General features: G+C 48.7%; 1 protein-coding gene across 1 annotated transcript in view; it reads left to right on the forward strand.

Annotated features, from left to right (window-relative positions):
* The window catches only part of LOC142020062 (uncharacterized), a 267,476-nt gene that overhangs the window by 64,418 nt on the left and 183,919 nt on the right, over window positions 1-19,139 (forward strand). Inside the window, exons 27-32 of the mRNA XM_075007686.1 lie at window positions 59-139; window positions 252-278; window positions 2,132-2,176; window positions 16,121-16,189; window positions 17,123-17,200; window positions 17,990-18,016. Of these exons, the coding sequence (XP_074863787.1) occupies window positions 59-139; window positions 252-278; window positions 2,132-2,176; window positions 16,121-16,189; window positions 17,123-17,200; window positions 17,990-18,016 (327 nt within the window). The remainder of the gene's footprint in view (window positions 1-58; window positions 140-251; window positions 279-2,131; window positions 2,177-16,120; window positions 16,190-17,122; window positions 17,201-17,989; window positions 18,017-19,139) is intronic.

Below are 19,139 nucleotides of genomic sequence, written 5' to 3' on the forward strand. Positions count from 1 at the left end.
GTCTATAAGGTGCCACAGGACTTCTTGTCTCTGACCTTGTTACTTCTCATGTATTTAGGGGCTCCCTGGGACAGATGGAATTCCGGGACTTCCAGGTCGACCAGGGCGAGCGGGCCCCCCAGGCTCCCCTGGGCTGATGGTAAATATCTGGATTAATGAGCATGGTCGACATTGGAATTTATAAAGTGGGGAAAAAAAAAAACTTTTTCCAGTATCTGAACTTCTGGTTTTCTCTCCCTCTCAATTTACAGGGGCACCCTGGAATCCAAGGTGATCTGGTAAGTACTCTGAGCCAGCAAGGCCTTAGTCAGTGGCAGGCATAAAACCCCTGCTGGGCCCTGCACAGTGCAGGCGTGGCGTGTTGCAACTGAATGGCCGTGTCAGTTGTGCGGGGCATGAGAGGGAGCCACAGGGAACCTGATTTCTCAGTGAGACGAGGCCCTTGTCAGCCCCCTCGGGGTCTTCTGCATCCTGGCAGTGTGCTGCAGAGACTCCCAATGGCCCTTCGCTGCCTTGGGTCTTTCTTCCCAGAGGGAAGGGTTCCTCCTTGCCAAGCCATTCTCATCAAAGGCAGGTCACCGGGGTGGAGGGAAAGCAAGCCCCCTTCCGCAGGTTTGGATGTTCCTGTCCTGCCACTAGGGCAGCTCTCCAGGGGAAGTGTGGGGCTAGCCCAGGCCTGCCCACTACTCTGGGCTCCAGCCCAGGGACCCTAGATGAGAGGCAGCTGATGGGGCTTTTCGCCTGCTTCAAACTCAGCGGCCTTTCCCCAAGCCACTTCTCCCGCTGCTTCCCTTCAGCCTCCTCCCCATGTACCTGACTGAGCTGCTGGTCTCTTCTGAACCTCACTCCTCCTTTCCTGGTACACCTCTCAACTCCTTCCCCCAAGTGCCGAAGGGGGAAGCCTTTTATAGTGAGCCAGAAGACCTTCCCTGGCAGCAGGTGTCCGGCTCTTTGCTACAGGCTGATCCTTAATGAGCCCCCGCTGCCTGCTGGGCTGCCCTCTCTGTGAGCCTAGTTGGGGAACAAGAAGGCATTGACTCACTCCCAGTACACCTGCCTTCCTTCAGTTTCTTGCAGCCTGTGAGCTGCCATATCACATATTGCCACTGCCAAACAGCTCATGCCTGTGACTTATCCAGCCCTGCACCAATATGCTGTGCCCGCTCACACCTGCTGGAGCTCAGTGCTTCTGATAACACACCAAGTGCTTGAGATAATGTCTCCTGTGAGTGGCTGACTCCTGGGAGGAGAACAGTTGCCTACTGGAGCTCTCTCCCTTTGGCTCAAGAGCTTCCAATGCCTGGCTCAAGCCCTGATGTGCGAGCCTCGTGGCTGGAATGGGGATAGAAGTACATTCATTTCACTCACATGATTTTGTTTTCCCGAGCAAGGCATTTCTGTCATGGTTGGGGAGCCAGGCACAGAAACCACCATTGCAAAGGCAACGAAGGGTCCTGTGGCACCTTATAGACTAACAGAAAAGTTTTGAGCATGAGCTTTCGTGAGTAAAGACTCACTTCATCAGATGCTGGTCCAGCATCTGATGAGGTGAGTCTTTGCTCACGAAAGCTCATGCTCAAAACTTTTCTGTTAGCTTATAAAGTGCCACAGGACCCTTCGTTGCTGTGACAGATCCAGACTAACACAGCTACCCCTCTGATACTTGACACATTGCAAAGGGACACTCTTGATTCCATTCAGAAGGGTCATGTTGGCCCTGTGGAATGACCTGTTTCTCCTCAGGGTCACCATGAGTGGGGACTGCCCATGTGACCAACAGCGCTAAAAGTATGGCTTTTGACGGCTTGAGTAAACCAGTGGTAAGCGCTGATCTACATCAGCCACGAGGGGGAGACGGGTAACACACTGAACTAGTGGGTACGGGACTCCTATTGATGTTGGTTCTTCAAAGGAAAGAACCTGTCTGGGACCTGTTTAAGGGATTGTTGCGCGTTCCCCCAGAAATGTGTCACCTACTGGAGATGGGTTTATAGCTTAGGGTTCAACAGAATGGAACTGATGGCAGTGGGTTTATAAGTGAGCACCTCCCAGGAGGGACTGAGGGCTGGAAATGGTCCTGTGAGCTGCTTTCAGTCTGTTATTTAACTCTGTGATTTATTTTAAATTCCAGGGCCCTCCTGGATATCCTGGGCCAGCAGGGCCCAAAGGAGACAGGGTAAGTCCCCTTTACATGTTTCAGCAGGAGGGGAGGAGGTGAAGGGGGTGAACACCCCCCCCACCATTTCTCTCCCTGCTGCACTGTGCAGGGGGAGCCTGCAGGGCACAATGGAGGAACCCAAGGCACACTGGGACCTGTGGTTCCTTGGCCAGCTCCCTGCCTAGAGACCTGGCCCTGGAGCAGGGAAGGGACTACATTTCCCAGCATGCTCTTGACTGATAGCAACAGGAAAGGGAGGGGGTGTCAAGAGGGGAAGCTATGAGGTATTTTGGAATATTGTTTTTCACTTATGATATCACAGCAAGACCCCAGAAGGTAATTTCCATCTGCCCTTCATTGCTGTATAAATTTTTAGAATGTTATAACAAAATCATTTTACCAATCACTGTTTCCACTCTGATTTTTCATTAACCTCTCCAATGCACACTCACGGCACGACTATTTTCAGCTCCTTTATAATTAAAAAATTGCAGTCCACATTTCCAAAACAACAACAACCCTCCCTCCCCCCAAAATCCCTGCATACCGGCCTGCACTGCAATGCACTGCCCTGCTATTGAGGTGTGTATGTCTCACTGCCCCCTACTGGATAGAATCAGAACTTCTGCAGCGCATGTCTCTGGCTCTATACAGCTATCAGCTGATGGAGTTTCTCCTTCAGCTTGAGGACCTGTACACTGGGAACATGAGGTCTGAGGGGGAGAAATTCCGAGGGACTATGGTGTGCAGCCGTAAGGCCACCAGTGAGCTGCTGTCCATGGTGAGGATAAGCACAGCTGTCTAGGAGGCGCAAGCTGTAAAATGAACAGAACCAGCTGCCGTGTGGGTTCATGCATCGGGGAAAGTGGGTTCTCTTGGTACCCACGCACAGCTCCCAGTGTGTGCCGTGTGTGGGCTTTGGCAGGCAATGCAGACCTCCTGGCGGATATGGGAAGCTGACTGAGATAAAGTCCACAGAGAGGTTAGACCCTTTGATTCAATCCATGAGTCTTTGGGGAAGGTCAGGTCATACGAGGGTCAATGGGAGAGGACAGAACAGACATTAATACAAGTCTCTGATGCAGCCCACTTGGCTCCGTAATGTTGCAAGGAACCTCGTGCCTTGCTTCAGTGGGTCAGTCAGCCCGCACTTTGTGAGCGTCTTCCCAGTCAGAGCATGCACCTGGCACTCCCCATTCCCTCCCCCAACCCATTGCCCCACTCCTGCACCCAGCCCTAGATCCCAGCCCAAACCCTCTGCACTTATGCTCCTACACCCCAACCCCCTCCCAGACCCTACATTACAATCTCCAGTCCCTGGTAACAACCCGCCATCCCAGACTCTGCACCCACCCCCACACCTTTCCTCCACATCAGATTTCTCTCCTGTGCTCACACACCCTCCCAGGCCCTTCATGACTTCCTGCACCCCAGTCCCCCCATACTATTGTCCCTTCTGCACCCAATGTCCATCTCAGAGTGGCACATCCTCCATTAATATCGTAGAAGAGTATGGTCCTTGGCCCACCCCCCATGAAAATTATTGCCCGCTCCTGCTCTCGACTTTAGTAAGGCATTTGATAGTCTTGCATGACCTTCTCATTAACAACCTACACCCTAGACATAGGTACTACAGGGTGTGTATGTAACTGGTTGGCTAACCATTCCCAGAGAGTTGTTATCTCTAGCGCAAAGTCATGCTGGGAAGGGTTGCAAGTGCTTTGGAGGGTAGGATTATAATGCAAAATGATCTGGACCCACTGGAAAACTGGTCTGAGGTAAACAGGGTGACAGTCAATAAGGACAAGGGCAAAGTACTCCACTTAAGAAGGAACAATCAGCTGCATACATACAAAGCAGGAGATGACTCCCTATGAAGGAGTCCTGTAGAAAGGGATCTAGGGGTCATAGTGGGCCACAACCTAAATATTGGTAATGTGACACTGTCACAAAAAAAAAATAAAAATACAGCCAATGGAAAAATAATTTTGGGTCGTATGAACAGAAGTGTTGTGAGCAAGTCATGAAGCGTGATTCTTCCACTGTGCTCTGCAGTGATTAGGCCTCACATGGAGTCCTGTGTTCAGTTCTGGGTGCCATGTTTCTGGAAAGATGTGGCTGGATTGGAGAAAATCCAGAGAAGGGCAATAAACAATGATTAAAGGGCTAGAAAACATGAGCTGTGAGGGTAGATTGAAAGAACTGAGTTTGGTTAGTCTGGAAAAGAGAAGCCTGAGAGGGGCATGATAACAACTTTCAAGTTGTTATGTTGTTCTATGGTTGTTATAAGATTGTTTTATGGAGGAGGGAGAAAGGTTATTCTCCTTAACCTCTGATGATAGGACAGAAGCAATGAGCTTAAACTGCGGCAAGGGAGGTTTAGGTTGGGTGTTAGGAAGTTTTTCGTATTGTACTGGTTAACCACTGCAATAATTGCCTCGGGAGGTTGTGGAATCTTCATGGCAGGAGATTTTTAAGAGCAGATTAGACATACGCCTGCCAGGGGTGATGTAGACGGGGCTTGGCCCTGCTGTGAGGGCAGGGGACTGGACTTGATGACCTCTCGAGGTCTCTTTCAGTTCCAGTGTTCTATGAAAGCCTACAAACCTACTCAAAACTGAGCTGAAGAACGGCCATACTGGGTCAGGGTCCTCTCTTCCAAGAGTGGCCAATGCCGGATGCCCCAGAGGGAGTGAACAGAATGGTGAATCATTGAGGCTACCCATTTCTAGCCTCTGACAAAGAGAGGCTGGGGACACCATTCCTACCGATCCTGGCTAATAGGTATGGCTGGGCCTGTCCTCCGTGAATGTCTCTCTCTCTTTTTTGAGTTTGGCACATTGAGAAGCCTCTGATATTTTTATGTGGCCTTCCTGATTCTCAAAACTAGCATTGAGTGAGTGGGGACTGACAACGGGGGAGCAGTTCAAACACGTAAAGGGAATGGCCTGGGGCAGGCCAGGAGTCCTGCAGAGCCTGGATGGGTGCAGCAATGAAATCACAAGGGCCTCTTGCAACATCTCAGCTTGTTGGTCAAAGGAGGTCAGGAGGTGCTGATCTCACAGAGGCTCCATGACAACGGGCAGGTAGGACAGGCTGCAGGGCAGGTGCAATCTCAGAGAGCCCCAGGGCTTTGCTGCAGGGAGTCTCCTTCTTGAAGTCTCTCCTTAAGGACTGAGAGAGAATTCAGGCTCACGTAGATGAGGGTGAGGAGGAACCATGCTGGAGTTTTCCCCTTTCCCACCAATAATTTGGCTAGAAGACAGATTGCCTGGGGAGGAGGTAAGAGCCGCCATGAGGTTTAGTATCTCTGCAGCCTGATCCACCTGGTGCTGGCCAAATTCAATGCACAAAAAACACTGGGTGACAAGGGGGCATTTTTTCCCCGCCTAGGCCTTTGTCATGTAGGCTCACTGGCAGCATTGGGATTCTTCATTTTTCGTTTCCCTTTTCCCTGCTTCCTTCCTTCCGCTGGCGAGGAGGGGCCTTCTCTCCTGTCTCGTGGTGGGAGGCCCTCACAGAGAGATGGGACAGGAAGAGGGCTCTGCAAGTTATCCCCACTGGCAACCAGAGCCATCCCTGGGCCAAATGTGGGGGCGGGGCATATCTCAAAGTCTTCATGCTGATTGGCCGAGCTGAAGGCTAAAGCCCTCCCCTTTCTACTCCCTCAGTTACCTGACAGTGTAGGGAGTTTAACAGGCTGAGGGTCTCTTTCTCCTGCAACAGCCTTTTCTTCCCAGAGTCCTGATGGCCTTTGACCAGGGCCAGGTGCTTCATAGACAATGAGCTGCCTGACGTGGGTGACTAGCTTTTAAATAAGATCCCAAACGTGGCCTGATCCCAGTCTCCTTTAAAGGGACCGGCAACCCCGCAGCACCCCTGCATTGATGTTCATTGGTCTACCAGGATTACGGGAGCTATTTAGCAAGGGTTTTCAGCCGGAGCTCATCACCCTAGCACCTGAGAGCCACGAAGGTGGGTGTCATTTCTCTTGGTAAGAGGCAAAAACCTCTTCCCTCTTAGCAAGAGCCTGACATTTGGGTTTTAATTCAATCTAAAGGTACATGAATGTTGGTGAGCAGGGGCTTGTTTACACTACAAAGTTGTGCGACCTGAGCTCTTTAAGGTACAGCCTCCCTAGGATGGACACAGACATGTCAGTGTAAAGGTGCTTTAAATCAGGATAGCGAGGGCAATAAGCTGTATCTCTGTATGACTTATATGAAAATATAACTACAAACACTAGGGGCTTGTCTACACTTGCCCCCAACTTCAAAGGGGGCGTGTTAATCAGGGCGACGAGAGATTACTAATGAAGTGCTGCGGTGAACATGCAGCACTTCGTTAGGCTAATTCTCCCCCACGGCAACTTCGAAGCATCAAACTGTGAAGTGTTGGCATGCGCATAGCCACAGGCACTTCAAATGATACTTCCAAGTGCCTTTACTCCCCACAATTTTGAGGAGTAGAGGCACTTCGAGGTAGCTCGGGCACTTCGAAGCACCTGCGGCTACGCGGCACGCCGGCACTTCGAAGTTTGGTGCTTCAGAGTTGCCACAGGGGAGAATTAGCCTAATGAAGTGCTGCATAGTCACCCCAGCACTTCATTAGTAATCTCCTGTCTCTCTGATTAACATGCCCCCTTCGAAGTGGGATCAAGTGTAGACTCAGCCTAAAAGGTGTGCTGGGTCAGCTGTTTAAGCAGAGAGAAGTAAAGAAATCCTTGCTTGCCCAGTATAGCTTTATAACAACAAAGAGGCTGGGTCTACATGGAGGTGTCCTGCCAGGAGCTTCATGCCAGCGAGCAGTCTTGCAATTGCAAATGGCTGCTCATTAGCATAATGATATGGCTCATTAGCATAGCTGTGCGAGATCTTGCTGCTAGCAGATGCTGCTACTGGCACTAAACAGGCCATGAAAACGTGTCTGCTGGCAAAAACCCCCTCTGTTGCAAACCCCTTATGCCCATGGCATGTGGCGTGTGTGTGTGTCAGATTAGATGATCTAATTAATGGTCTCTTTTAGCCTTAAAATCTACAAAACTATGCAAAACCGAGTGTGGCACACAGAGCAGCCTCGGATGTTTTCATGTGCAGCCAGCTTGATCCCAACAACTAGCACTGAGCGGTGGTGATGACACAGGGCGAGCAGCTCAAGCATGCAAAGGGGCTACCCAGGGCAGGACAGGAAACCTGCAGGGGAGGGGTGGGTGTGTCAATGACATCACAAGGGCCTTTTGAGCATTTCCACGTATTGGTTAAGAAAGTCCCGGAGGCAGTGATCTCACCGAGGCTCCATGACAATGGGCGGGTAGGACAGGCTGCTGGGTAGCTTACAATCTCAGAGACCCCCTGGCTTTTCCGCAGGGAGCCTCCTTCTTGAGGTGTCTCCTTGAGGACTGAGAGAGGTTCGAGTCCACGTACCTGAGTGCGAGGAGGAGCCTCTTTGCCATTTTCTCCCTTTCCACTGTTAATTTGGCTAGAAGGCAGCTGTCCCTGTGGAGGAGGTAAGAGCCTCCAAGAGGATTGGGAACTCTGCAGACTGATCCACCTGGTCCTGGCCAAATTCAGTGCATGGAAAGTGCTAGGTTCACGTGGGAAATTTTCCCACCACCTAGGCCTTTGTCCCTTACAGTCACTGGGGATATTGAAGTTTGTCTTTTCTAGTTTCCATTTTTCCTGGTTCCCTCTCTCCAAGGGCGAGGAGGGGGCACTTCTCCAGCCCTTGTGGTGGGAGTCCCTCACAAAGAGATGGGGCTGGAAGAGGACTCTGAGAGTGATGTCAGCTGGTCCCCTGGGCCATTCCTAGTCCAGCCCCAGGGGCCCCTCAGCCTTCTGCTTCTCACAGTCTCAGTGCTGATTGGCTAAGCTGAGGGCCAGTGACAGGGAGGTGACTCAGGACGTGGTTGTTTTCTTTTAAGGCCCAGCAATTAAGCCAGAACAAATCCTTTGCTTGGTGGGTTGTGCTGCTTCTCCCCACTGATTGTTTCTGAGCCATTCCTGAGTCTCCCTCATGTTCTAGTGCTTCCAGAATACTTGCTGAATAACCACTATGAACAGTTGTTGGTCTGGAGCTCACATCTAAGATTCCCCTCTGCTGAGCAGTCGGTATGTGAAATTCAAGACTGGCGGTTCATTGTGCAGTAAGGACTCCTGGGTCCTGTTCCCAACTCTGCCCCTGACTGGTTGTGTGACATAAGACAAGTCCCTGCACCTTTCTCAGCCTTAATTTCTCCCCCTGTTTGGAGAACAATCCTCTCCTACCTGCCTCAGGGTAGGGGGCAGTTGAAGAGTTGTGACCATCTGTGTCAATAGCAGCAGTGTATAACATGAAGTGTCTTATCATGGAGTGTGATGGGGAGCGGTGACAGAAGACCCCTTGGGGAACTCCCCAGTATGCTGATCAGGGCACTACCCCCCTTCTTGCTCTCTGGGTCTCCCTTACCACCCTGTCCTGCTGAGCCAGAGCTGCTGCTCCCCGAGCCCAGGAACAGAGTTGGAGTTACTGAGTAAGCACTGCTTTGGAAGATGCAGTTATAGGGCACAGAACCCAGAAAATCACTCCCAGAAGGGATCAAAACCCCATCTCACTGTGCACAAAAATTTTGCACAGAAAGGGCTCATTAGGTACTCCCCGTTTACCAAAGAAAGGGGATATGCACAATGGTAGCCCTCCCCAGGTAATAACAATTTACACTGCGCTTGGTCAGAAGCATGAGTTTTTATTGAGCAAAACAGTAGGATGTGACTGGTTATAAATAAAAAGGGGCAGATCAAAGTGAGTTGCAAAGTTAGAAAGAAAACACATACCTCAAGTATACCACTAAGAATCTAGTTACTTGTGAGTTCTTACTGAAATAGCTGTCCTTATATCAGGTGAAATCTTCAGGTCGGCAAAGATCCTATCCTGACCTGGGTCTCCAGTAAACTGTAAAGCACTTCTTTTTCTCCTTAAGGTGTGTCAGGCAGTTTCCCAGAGAGGCTGATGACACAGGTGGGGGAATCTCAGGGCCTTATTTACACATTTGCCCCCAGGGAGGGAATTTTATTGTTCTCTTTGTGCAAAAGTATTCTCCAAGATGGAGATTGTCACAGGAGTTATATCAACTGTCCCTGTCCTTTTAGGCAATCAGCCATTGTCTACTCGTTAGGTGTGGATTGGCATCCATTAAAGGCCCTTGACTGGCTAAGCCATACTCTCACAATAGGGTAGCCTCACCTCCTGCTGAGGTCTTGACAGAGAAAGACATTTGGAACACAAATATGTAGATAATACTTATAACTTCGAATGCAAAAATGATATGTGCACAAAAATAGGATTTACAGATTCAGCAGGTTATGAAGGTTACAAAGACTCCTTTTGTCCAAAGCATCTCTGAGTTATCCATATTTATATTTATAACCCATTTTCCATAAAGGGGGGGCATCACAATCACTAATTGCAGATTATGATGTAGTGCAGTATAATCCCATTTCTCCAACCTTTCATTATGCAGCTTTCCATGATAACAGAACAGCCAGCGCACACCAGTCTAGAAGCTGGCAATTTCTCCTGTAGCCACTAGATGGTGCTTCAAAACTTCTAATGTCCATTCTTTGGATTGTCCAAACTTTTGATTATCTGATCTGGCTGCATTCTCCGTTCAATGTAATAAATGGGGCTTTGCTCGATAGCAGCTGAAACATTCTATTTCACTGGTGCTTTCTTATTTGAAATTATTAAGAGGAGCAACTAGCCTTAGCTTATCTAGTTTCCAGATCAAAATGCCTCGTCTTTGTGAGCGATGAGAGAATTTAACTGTATGTGACAAACAGGAGATGCTTTTATTTTGTAAAAGAAAATATTTTGCCAATAATTTTCATAGAATCATAGAATATTAGTGTTGAGGAGACCTCAGAAGGTTAGTTAATCTATCCTCTGATCAAAGCAGGACCAACCCTAATTAAATCGTCCCAGCCAGGGCTTTGTCAAGCCTGGCTTAAAAACCTCTAAGGATGGAGATTCCACTACCTCCCTAGGTAACCTATTCCAGTGCTTCACCACCCTCTTAATCACAGCTTTTTCTAATATCCAACTTAAATCTCCATCAGTGCAATTTGAGACCATTGCTTCTTGATCTGTCATCTGTCACCACTGAGAATTGCCTGGCTCCATCCTCTCTAGAACCCTCCTTCAGACAGTTAAAGGCTGCTATCAAATCTCTTCTCATTCTTCTGAAGTCTAAGGGTAATTCTCTCCACCTTTCTTCATAAGTCAGGTGTCTCGACCCCTAATAACTTTGTTTGCTTCCTGCTGGGCTCTTTCCAATTTGTCCACATCCTTTCTGTAATGGGGGGCTGAAAAAAGTGGATGCAATATTCTACATGAGGCCTCACCAGTGCCAAATAGAAGGGAATAATCACGTCCCTTGATCTGCTGGTAATGCTCCTATTAATACAGCCCAATACCATAGAATACTGGGACTGGAAGGAACGTCCAGAGGATATCAAGTCCCATCCTCTGCACTCTGGACCAAGCACCATCTAGACCAGGCCTGGCAGATGTCTTTCTAACCTGTTTTTAAATATCTCCAATCTCCCTAATAAAACCCCCGGCCTCAGACAGACTGGTGGAGTGAGGAAAGAGAGAGGGATGGAGTTTGGATGTAGGTTACTGAGATTTGAGACTAGAGATTTGGAGGAAAGGATCAGGAGTTCTGACCAGGCTGTAATTGGCCACAGATGCTTCAATTAACAGTAGTAACATTCCCTATCAGAGTAGATCCTGGGGTGGGTAAGCCAGGCCATTACCCAGGGCCACCAGTTTCAAGGGGCTGCAGACATAGCAATTTATTTCAGTGCTTAAACACCCTGACAGCTAGTTGGGAATTTTTTCCTAACATCCAACTTAAAACACCCTTCCAGCAATTTAAGCCCTTTGCTTCTTGTCCTATCCTCAGAGGTTAAGCGGAACAATTTTTCTCCCTCTGGTTTGTGATCCTCTTGTATGTGTTGAAAACTGTTATAATGTTCCCCAGCTCAGTCTTCACTGATCCAGACTAAACAAAACCAACTTTTTGAGTCTTCCCTCATAGCTCACATTTTCTAGACCTTTAATCATTTTTGTTGCTCTTCTCTGGACTCTCTGCAATTTGTCCCCATCTTTCCAGAATTGTGGTGCCTAGAACTGGACACAATGCTCCATTTGAAATCTCATCAGTGCAGGGTAGAACAGAAGAATTACTTTTTGGTATCTTTCTTACAACACTCCTGCTAACCCATCTCAGAATGATGTTTGCTTTTTTTTCTTCTTCTTTCTTTTCAAGTGTTACACAAGGCCTGTTACCCTGTTAAAGAAAGCTACTAGGCTGGCTTGAGGTTATTTGTTGCTGACAAATGTGTATTGTTATCTATCACCTTCTTGTCCAGGTTTCTGCAAACTCTGGTTGCTTACTTATTTCAATTAATCTGGGCACTGAAATTAAGATGACTGGTCTGGGATGTCCTTATTCCATGTTTTATAGAGGGGCATCATGTTTGCTCTTTTCCAGTCCTCTGGAATCTCACCCATCTACCATGACTTTTCAAAGATAGTAGCTAATGGCTGAGATATCTCCTCAGTTCAGTCCTTGAGTATTCTAGGATGTATTTCATCAGGCCCTGGTGACTTGAAGACATCTAAGATGTCTGAGTAATTTTTAAACTTGCTCTGTCCATATTTTAGCCCTTGGTCTTATCTCATCTTCACTGACATTGATTAAGCTGCTAAACTTTTTGGTGAAAACTGAAACTAAAGAGACATAGTTCATGTCTTCCATTGCCACGTTTTCTGTTCTCTCGCATAGTGCCACCCCACTGCATAACAGGCCTACCCTGTCCTTGATCTTCCTCTTGCTTCTCATGTACTAGTAGGATGTGTCTTTGTTACCCTTTATGTTTCTCATATTGTGCCTGGCCCCGTCTAATTTTATCCCTATGTGCCTGTGCAGTTTGTTTGTATTCATTCTTTGTTATGTGGCCTTGTTTCCACTTTTTGTAGGACTCTGAGCTTCAGGTGATTAAAGATTGGTCTCTTACCATACTTCCTATTTGCCCTACGCAGTAGGATAGTTGTTCTTGTGGCCTGTGGCAAGTGGCCAGCAATACTGTGGTGGATCCCATGCTTCCCCTTGGTGGGGTGGGTCAGGGTGCTGCCCTGTTCTTGGGCATCGTGCATTCTTCTCGTGCCCCAGTGGACAACAGAGGGGGGTGGGGAAGGAACCTGGGTCAGAGCCCCAGCCCCTCTCAATCCCTCTCTCTTCCCCACTCGATGGGGTTACCCTCAGTCCTCCATGCTGGAGGAGGAAGTCTCCCTAATCTGTTGGGACAGGGTTTCCTTTCCTCCAAATCTCTCGTCTTTCAAATCTCAGTAACCCATGTCCAAACTCCTGCCCTCTTTCCTTCCTCACTCCGCCAGTCAGCCTGAAGCAGGGGGTTTTATTAGGGTCCTGACCAGGCTGTAATTGGCCACAGATGCTTCAGTTAACTGTAGTAACATTCCCTAGCAGAGAAGATCTTGGGGTAGGTAAGCCAGGCCACTGCCCAGGGCCACCAAGTTCAAGGGGCCACCAACATAGACCGGCCCATGTGGGGCCGGAGCCTGCAGGTGCTTGCTGCATGGGGATGGGGGAGGGGCAGGGCCGCAGCTGAGCGGCCTGGTGGCTGGGGTGTGCTGTGGATAGCCAGGGTGCAGCAGGGCCCAGAGGGAGTGTGCAGCTGCTGAGAGGGCACCTACACCCCTTCCCCATGGCCACTCCCCCCACACCCGTGGCCCCCATTTGCCTGGGGCTGCCAATTTGTTAGGACTGGCCCTGTTCCCTAGCGCAGTGGTTCCCAACCTGGGGTTTGGGACCCCTGGGGGTCTGTAAGGGGACTGCAGTGAGTCCATGAAAAAAATAAAGATGAATAAAAATGATCATCGGAACTAAGTTTTAAACCAATTGCAAAGTTACAGGCAACTATGATGTTTAAATTAAACCTCTTCTAATCATGTTCTTAATGGCTGTCCAGAAATCTATGCTGTGGTTTCCTGTTGCATTTAAGGAAGTGTACATAATGGCTAGACCTGGCTTTGGTGGGGGTCCATGACCAGTCCGAAGGGGTGATTGGGGGTCCGCACTAGTGAAAGGGTTGGGAACTATGTCTTAATTTCCATAGGGCTTATATATCTCGTCCAGCGTACTCCTGTTGCTCTCTGGCCCTGCTCTGTCACAGCCCTTGTTACTGCCTCTTTGAAAAACTGCCGGCTCTCCTGATCTGTTCTGCCTCTTCAGTTTGTTCCCCAGGAGCTCTTACTTACAAATTCCCCAGAGTTTGCTAAGGTCTGCCTTCTTGAAATCCATTATCTTGATTGTGTTGTTTTCCCTCCTACCACTCCTGAGACCCATGAACTCTATCATTTCATGATCCCTTTCAGCCAAGCTGCCTTCCACTTTCAAATTCTCAACCAGTGCCTGCCTATCTGCCAAAAATCAACTCTAGAGCAGCCTCTGCCCTAATAGCTTTCTCCAGCTTCTGAAATAATAATCATCAAAAAAGGTTTCAGTACATTCCAAGAACTTTTTGGGTAGGCTATGCCCTGCTGTATTTTCTCAGTAGATATCTGGGTAAATAGTCTCAGTAGGCTAGCCATGTTAGTCTGTAGCTTCACAAAAAAAAGCAATAAACAAGCAACCAACCAAAACCAAGCAGTCCTGTAGCACCTTAAAGACTAACAATTTTATTTATTAGGTATTATTTATTTATTTATTTATTAGGTATGAGGTATTATTTATTATTCGGTATTATTTATTACCCATGATAGTTCATTACCAAATAAATGATCTTATTAGTCTTCATGGTGCTACAGGACTGCTTGTTTTTGTGAAACTACAGACTAACACAGCTTCCTCTCTGAGACTTTTTTATCCAGGTTAGTATATAGATTCACACATCTATCACTACTTCTCCAAAACCCTGTATTTAGTCATGTTAACTCCTCTACGATGAATATTCATAGGCAGATGATGAGTATTATTTTACCTGCCCCGTTTACTATTTCCAGGATTTTCACTGAGATCAGCACTTTTCTACATTACATACTTCCTGAATCAGCAGGTTACAGACGGTGCAAAGGATGTGATCCTGAAATTTCTTTTGCAGAGTGAGTTAGAACAAACAAGAGGATCAAAAGTTGCATTCACCAAAGTTACAGTCTTAGTGCATCTTTCAGAGAGGGAGCCGTGTTAGTCTGTAACTATGAGAACAACAAAAAGTCTTGTGGCACCTTTTTGACTAACAGATATTTTAGAGCATAAGCTTTTGTGGGCAAAAACCAGCTTCATCAGATGCATGAGTGGGGGAGTGGTTTCGGAGGGGTATTTAAATAATGGGGTCCCAGTAAAGGGGGAGGCCTTAGTGCATCTGTATGTTTATCTATATTTCCAGCCCACAAGAAAGGAAGAAAACCATAAATGTCTATAAATCATCAAGGGCAAAGTCAGCTTTGGACAAACCACTATTATATTACCATCCCGTGCCTCTATTAACTCTTACTTATCCCAAAAGTTGACGTCCACCATCACCACCTGGTCCTGCACCTTGTGTGATTTTGTTATCTGTTTGAACAGAGCTTCATCCACCTCTTCTGCCTGGTTTGATGGCTTGCAGTAGCCCCTGCCATGACATCATGCTTGTTTTTAACTCCTTTTATCCTTTTCCAGAGACTGGCATCAAGTCTGTCTCCTATTTCCATCTCAACCTCAATCCAAGTGCATACATTTTTTTCCTTCCTTTTTTTCCCCACCTGTCCTCCCTGAGCAAGTGTTACCTTTCCATGCCAATACTCCAATCAAGCACATTATCCACCAAGTATCTGTGATGCTAACTATGTCAGAGTCATGTTTATTAATCACAGAATCACAGAATCACAGGGCTGGAAGGGACCTCAGGAGGTCATATAGTCCAGCCCCCTGCTTCAAGGAGGATCAACCCCCACTAAGTCATCCCAGCCAGGAGCTTGTCCGGCTGGGACTTAAAATCCTCAAGGGATGGAGAATCCACCACCTCTCTAGGCAACACATTCCAATGCTTCACCACCCACCTGGTGAAGTTGTTTTTCCTAATAACTAACCTACACCTCTCCCTCTTCAACTTCAGACCATTACTCCTTGATCTGCCATCTGACACCACTGAGAACAGTTTCTCACCCTCCTTTTTAGAGCTCCCTTCAGGAAGCTGAAGGCTGCTATTAAATCACCTCTAAGTCTTCTCTTCTGTAAACTAAACAAGCCCAAATCCCTCAGCCTCTCCTCATAGGTCTTGTGCTCCAGACCCTTAACCATTTTTGTTGCCCATTTTGTTAATTAGCATTCCTAGTTCTTCCTGCTTATTTCCCATCTTCTCACATTACTGTACAGACATCTCAGTTACGGATTTGATTGCCACCTATGTTCTTTCTCCTTTTATCCCTGCTGTAATGGCCCAAGCTCTACTGAGATTCTGACCCTTCTGCAGGGTCTCCATGCTTTTGGCTTACCTGTGTGCTTTTGTCTCCTGTCCCCACCAAACCTAGTTTAAAGCCCTTCTCTCTAAGTTTCCAGCCTGTATGCAATGGAGTTGGTATCCAGGCTGTCAATCAAGCTATTTGTGTCAGCTCCAGCATTTTGGCACAATTGTATAGATGCCTTTCCGCCTGCCTGCCTAACGACCAGCCTCTGGAGCTATTGAGCAACTGACTAAAGAGCAGGGAAGTCAGGACCAGCCCCCTCAGCTGGGTGAAGTTTCACTGAAGTCAATGGAACCCCAGTGATCTACCCCAGCTGAGAATCTGGTCCCAGGCTTTGCATCATGGCTCTGTGTGTTGTGTACAGAGGAAGTTTTAAGGCTTTCCTCACATGAATATCTGAGCGGAAAACCTTCCTAATGCCTCAGTAAACTGCTGTGTGTGTTCCTTCCTGTCATGCAGGGGGAACCGGGCTACGTGCTGGGAGGGGTGGAAGTGATTCCTGGCCGAAATGGACAACCTGGCTCTCCTGTGAGTAAACATGTGACATCTGGTATAACCCAGCTCCCTTCTGCTGTTGGAGTCCGCAGGTGGCCTCTGATCACCACAGATCTCACAAGCAGGGCAGCCAGGCCTTTGGCATTATCTGTACCCTAATAGCCCTCAAAGAGCCTCAGGTAGGATCAGGGCCTTGTCGTGTTAATCTCCGTACATGCCTGTATGGCACAGGGCAGACCCTACTCCAGATGGCTTGGAGGGAGAATGGGATGCAATGTACAGGCAGGCTAGGGCAATGTTTTCTTTTGCCTGGGAGTTTCCTGTGCAGGTGCTGGTGACTTGGGAGGCTGCGCTATTGCCTTTGAATCAGCACCAGAGGGCACCGTACTCCTGTATGTGCCGTCTTGCAGCTGAGACGTAAGATTATGGACCTGGCCACGTGTGGGCATGAAGACTCTTGGGGGGGTCTGTGTAAGATTGGGGTCGTTAACCCCCAAACCCTGGTGACACACAGTTTGGATAACTTCTTTCTGGCTCATTAAAGGCTCTCTTTGTTGTTTTCAGCAAGATACGAGATCCTTCTCACGTCCTGCACTGGGCTGCTGGCAGTGTTATTGTGCGTTATTCGCCAGCAGCTGCCTTTCACCCCAGAGGTGGCCTCATTTCAGTGCTTGGTGCCAGGCTCTCAATGCGTACGCTCTAAATAATCTTATGTCCCCTCAGTATGTCCTGCTGTATCCTTGCCACCCTCTCTTTACATTGCAGCCATCTTCTGTCTTCTTGGGAACAGAGCTTAGGGTGTCTTGCCTTCAGTCTCTCTTCAGTGATTGGCCTGAGAGGTCCCCAACTGAGTGACATGGGGCACTTACGCTAGGCCTGTATGCTGCTCAGCTTCACTAGGCGTAGGAGTGAAGGTCACTGCAGTAGAGCTTTTATCTCTGAAACTGTTGGCTTGAATTATTTCAGGGGCAGAAAGGGCAGCCAGGAGATCCTGGAGCAGCCGGACCACCAGGACCACAGGGACCGCCCGGGATGTCCATGAAGGTGGGTGACTGCGAGCTAGCCATCCGTCTGCATTACTCGGCCATAGACACCTGAAGGCCTGGGTTTAGTGTGAGGTGACTAGAAAGGGGGAAGCCACACACCCCCAGCCCGCCACACGGCAAGGGGTCAGGCCTCCTAGGTACGTGTGAATTGACCTTATACCATTGATGCCAAGGGTGGCTTCTGCTACATTGCACAGCTCAAAGGCCTCAACCCTGGAGAACCAGCTTGGAGGTTTTACCCCAGGGTCTCGTGACGAGAGGTCAAGCTACAGTAAGGGGCCTGATCCTGCACTCACAGACATCGCTGCAGTCTCAGAGGGCCGAGGGGCTCAGCCCACATTCAGCCTGAGGCAGGAATGCGTGAAGTTGTTACCCTCTGGGGGGTGGCTCGGTCTGCACAGCGCAGCTGCCAACGGTTACGTCCCTGCCTGGTCACCGCCCAAGGCGCCTTTGTGGAGGACAGTGGCGGAGTAGGCCCACGTTGCAGCTGTACCTCTTCTGGGGGGTAGAGGATCTTCAGCCTTCGGGGCTGTCCACCCCAGGACTGAATTTGCAGAGGGATGTAAACAAACAATCCTGACGCTTGCTGTGACCTGGCAGCAGAGCACAAGCCAAGTGGTGAGCTCTGCAGCATCTGGCCTGAGTGCAAACATGGGAAGCGGCTCCCTTCCCGGCGGCGGCAGCCCAAGCTGTGTAGATCTTCGAGAGAAGGCACCAGAAGAAAGGTGGGAAGGAAGAGGGACCCATCTCATTCTGAGGTTGTAACATTCCCCGTCCTCTGTTTCAGGGTGAGCCTGGAGATGCAGGTCGCCGAGTAAGTAGCTGAGATTTACTCCAAGTTTAGTCCCTGGTGTCTGTCAGTCCTGAAGAAGAGCTCTGTGTGGCTTGAAAGCTTGTCTCTGTCACCAACAGAAGGAGGTCCAATAAAAGGCCCGTACATGGGGGCAGGGAAGGGCTCTGTGTGTGTGTGTGTGTGTGTGTGTGTGTGTGAAGGGTGCTCACACACACACCCATGTCTGTTTTCTCTCCCTTCCTCTCTGCTGCACTGTGCATGGGGAGCCTGCAGGGCATGCTGGGGAAACCCACAGCACCCTGGGAGCTATAGTTCCTTGGCCAGTACCCTGCCTGGAAAGCTGACCCTGGAGCAGGGAAGGCACTACACTTCCCAGCATGTCCTTGGCCACTAGCAGCAGGAAAGGGAGGGGGACAAGAGAATATTGTTTTTCACTTTTGATATTACAGCAAGCTCCCAGAAGGCAATTTTGTAAAACCTTTATTGCTGTATAAATTGTTGGTGTGTTATAACAAACTCCTTTTCCCATTCACTGGCTCCACTCAAACTTTGCATTAACCTCTCTTATGCACACTCACTGCATGGCTACTTTGAACTTCTTCACATTGAAAAAAAATTGCAATCCACATTTATGAAAAAAGCAGCACCCCCCTCACCCCCCCGAAATGCCTGTGCACAGGCCAGTAATAACAGCCATTACCTCACCCACCTCATCTCTCTACTATCCCGGGACTGCCACAACTGCACATGCCACGTCTGTCCGTCTGTCGGTCAGTCTGTCTGTCTCAGCAGCTCACTGACAGCCTTGCATTTTAATGTTAAGCTCCCTAATGGATTGCCGTTACCTCACTGAAGATGTACCTGCTTAGTCTTCCCGGGGACCTATCTGAGAAGAGACATTTCCTTTATGGGTCTGGTCTCTCCTTCTCCCCACACACTCCACGCCCTGAGCAGCCTAGTGGTACCAGTGATGCTACGGCTACCAGTCAGGAGTAGGGATGTATGTGTTGTACGGGGTAGGGGCTGCTTGAGTAGCATAGGCTTATGACTAGGACCCTGCCAAATCCACAGTCCAATTTGGTCAATTTAGTGGTTGGAGGTTTTTAAACAAACACCCATTTTGTGGTTTTGCCTAAGGATGGCT

Source organism: Carettochelys insculpta, chromosome 1 (genome assembly GCF_033958435.1).
Source record: "Carettochelys insculpta isolate YL-2023 chromosome 1, ASM3395843v1, whole genome shotgun sequence".
NCBI lineage: Eukaryota > Metazoa > Chordata > Testudines > Carettochelyidae > Carettochelys > Carettochelys insculpta.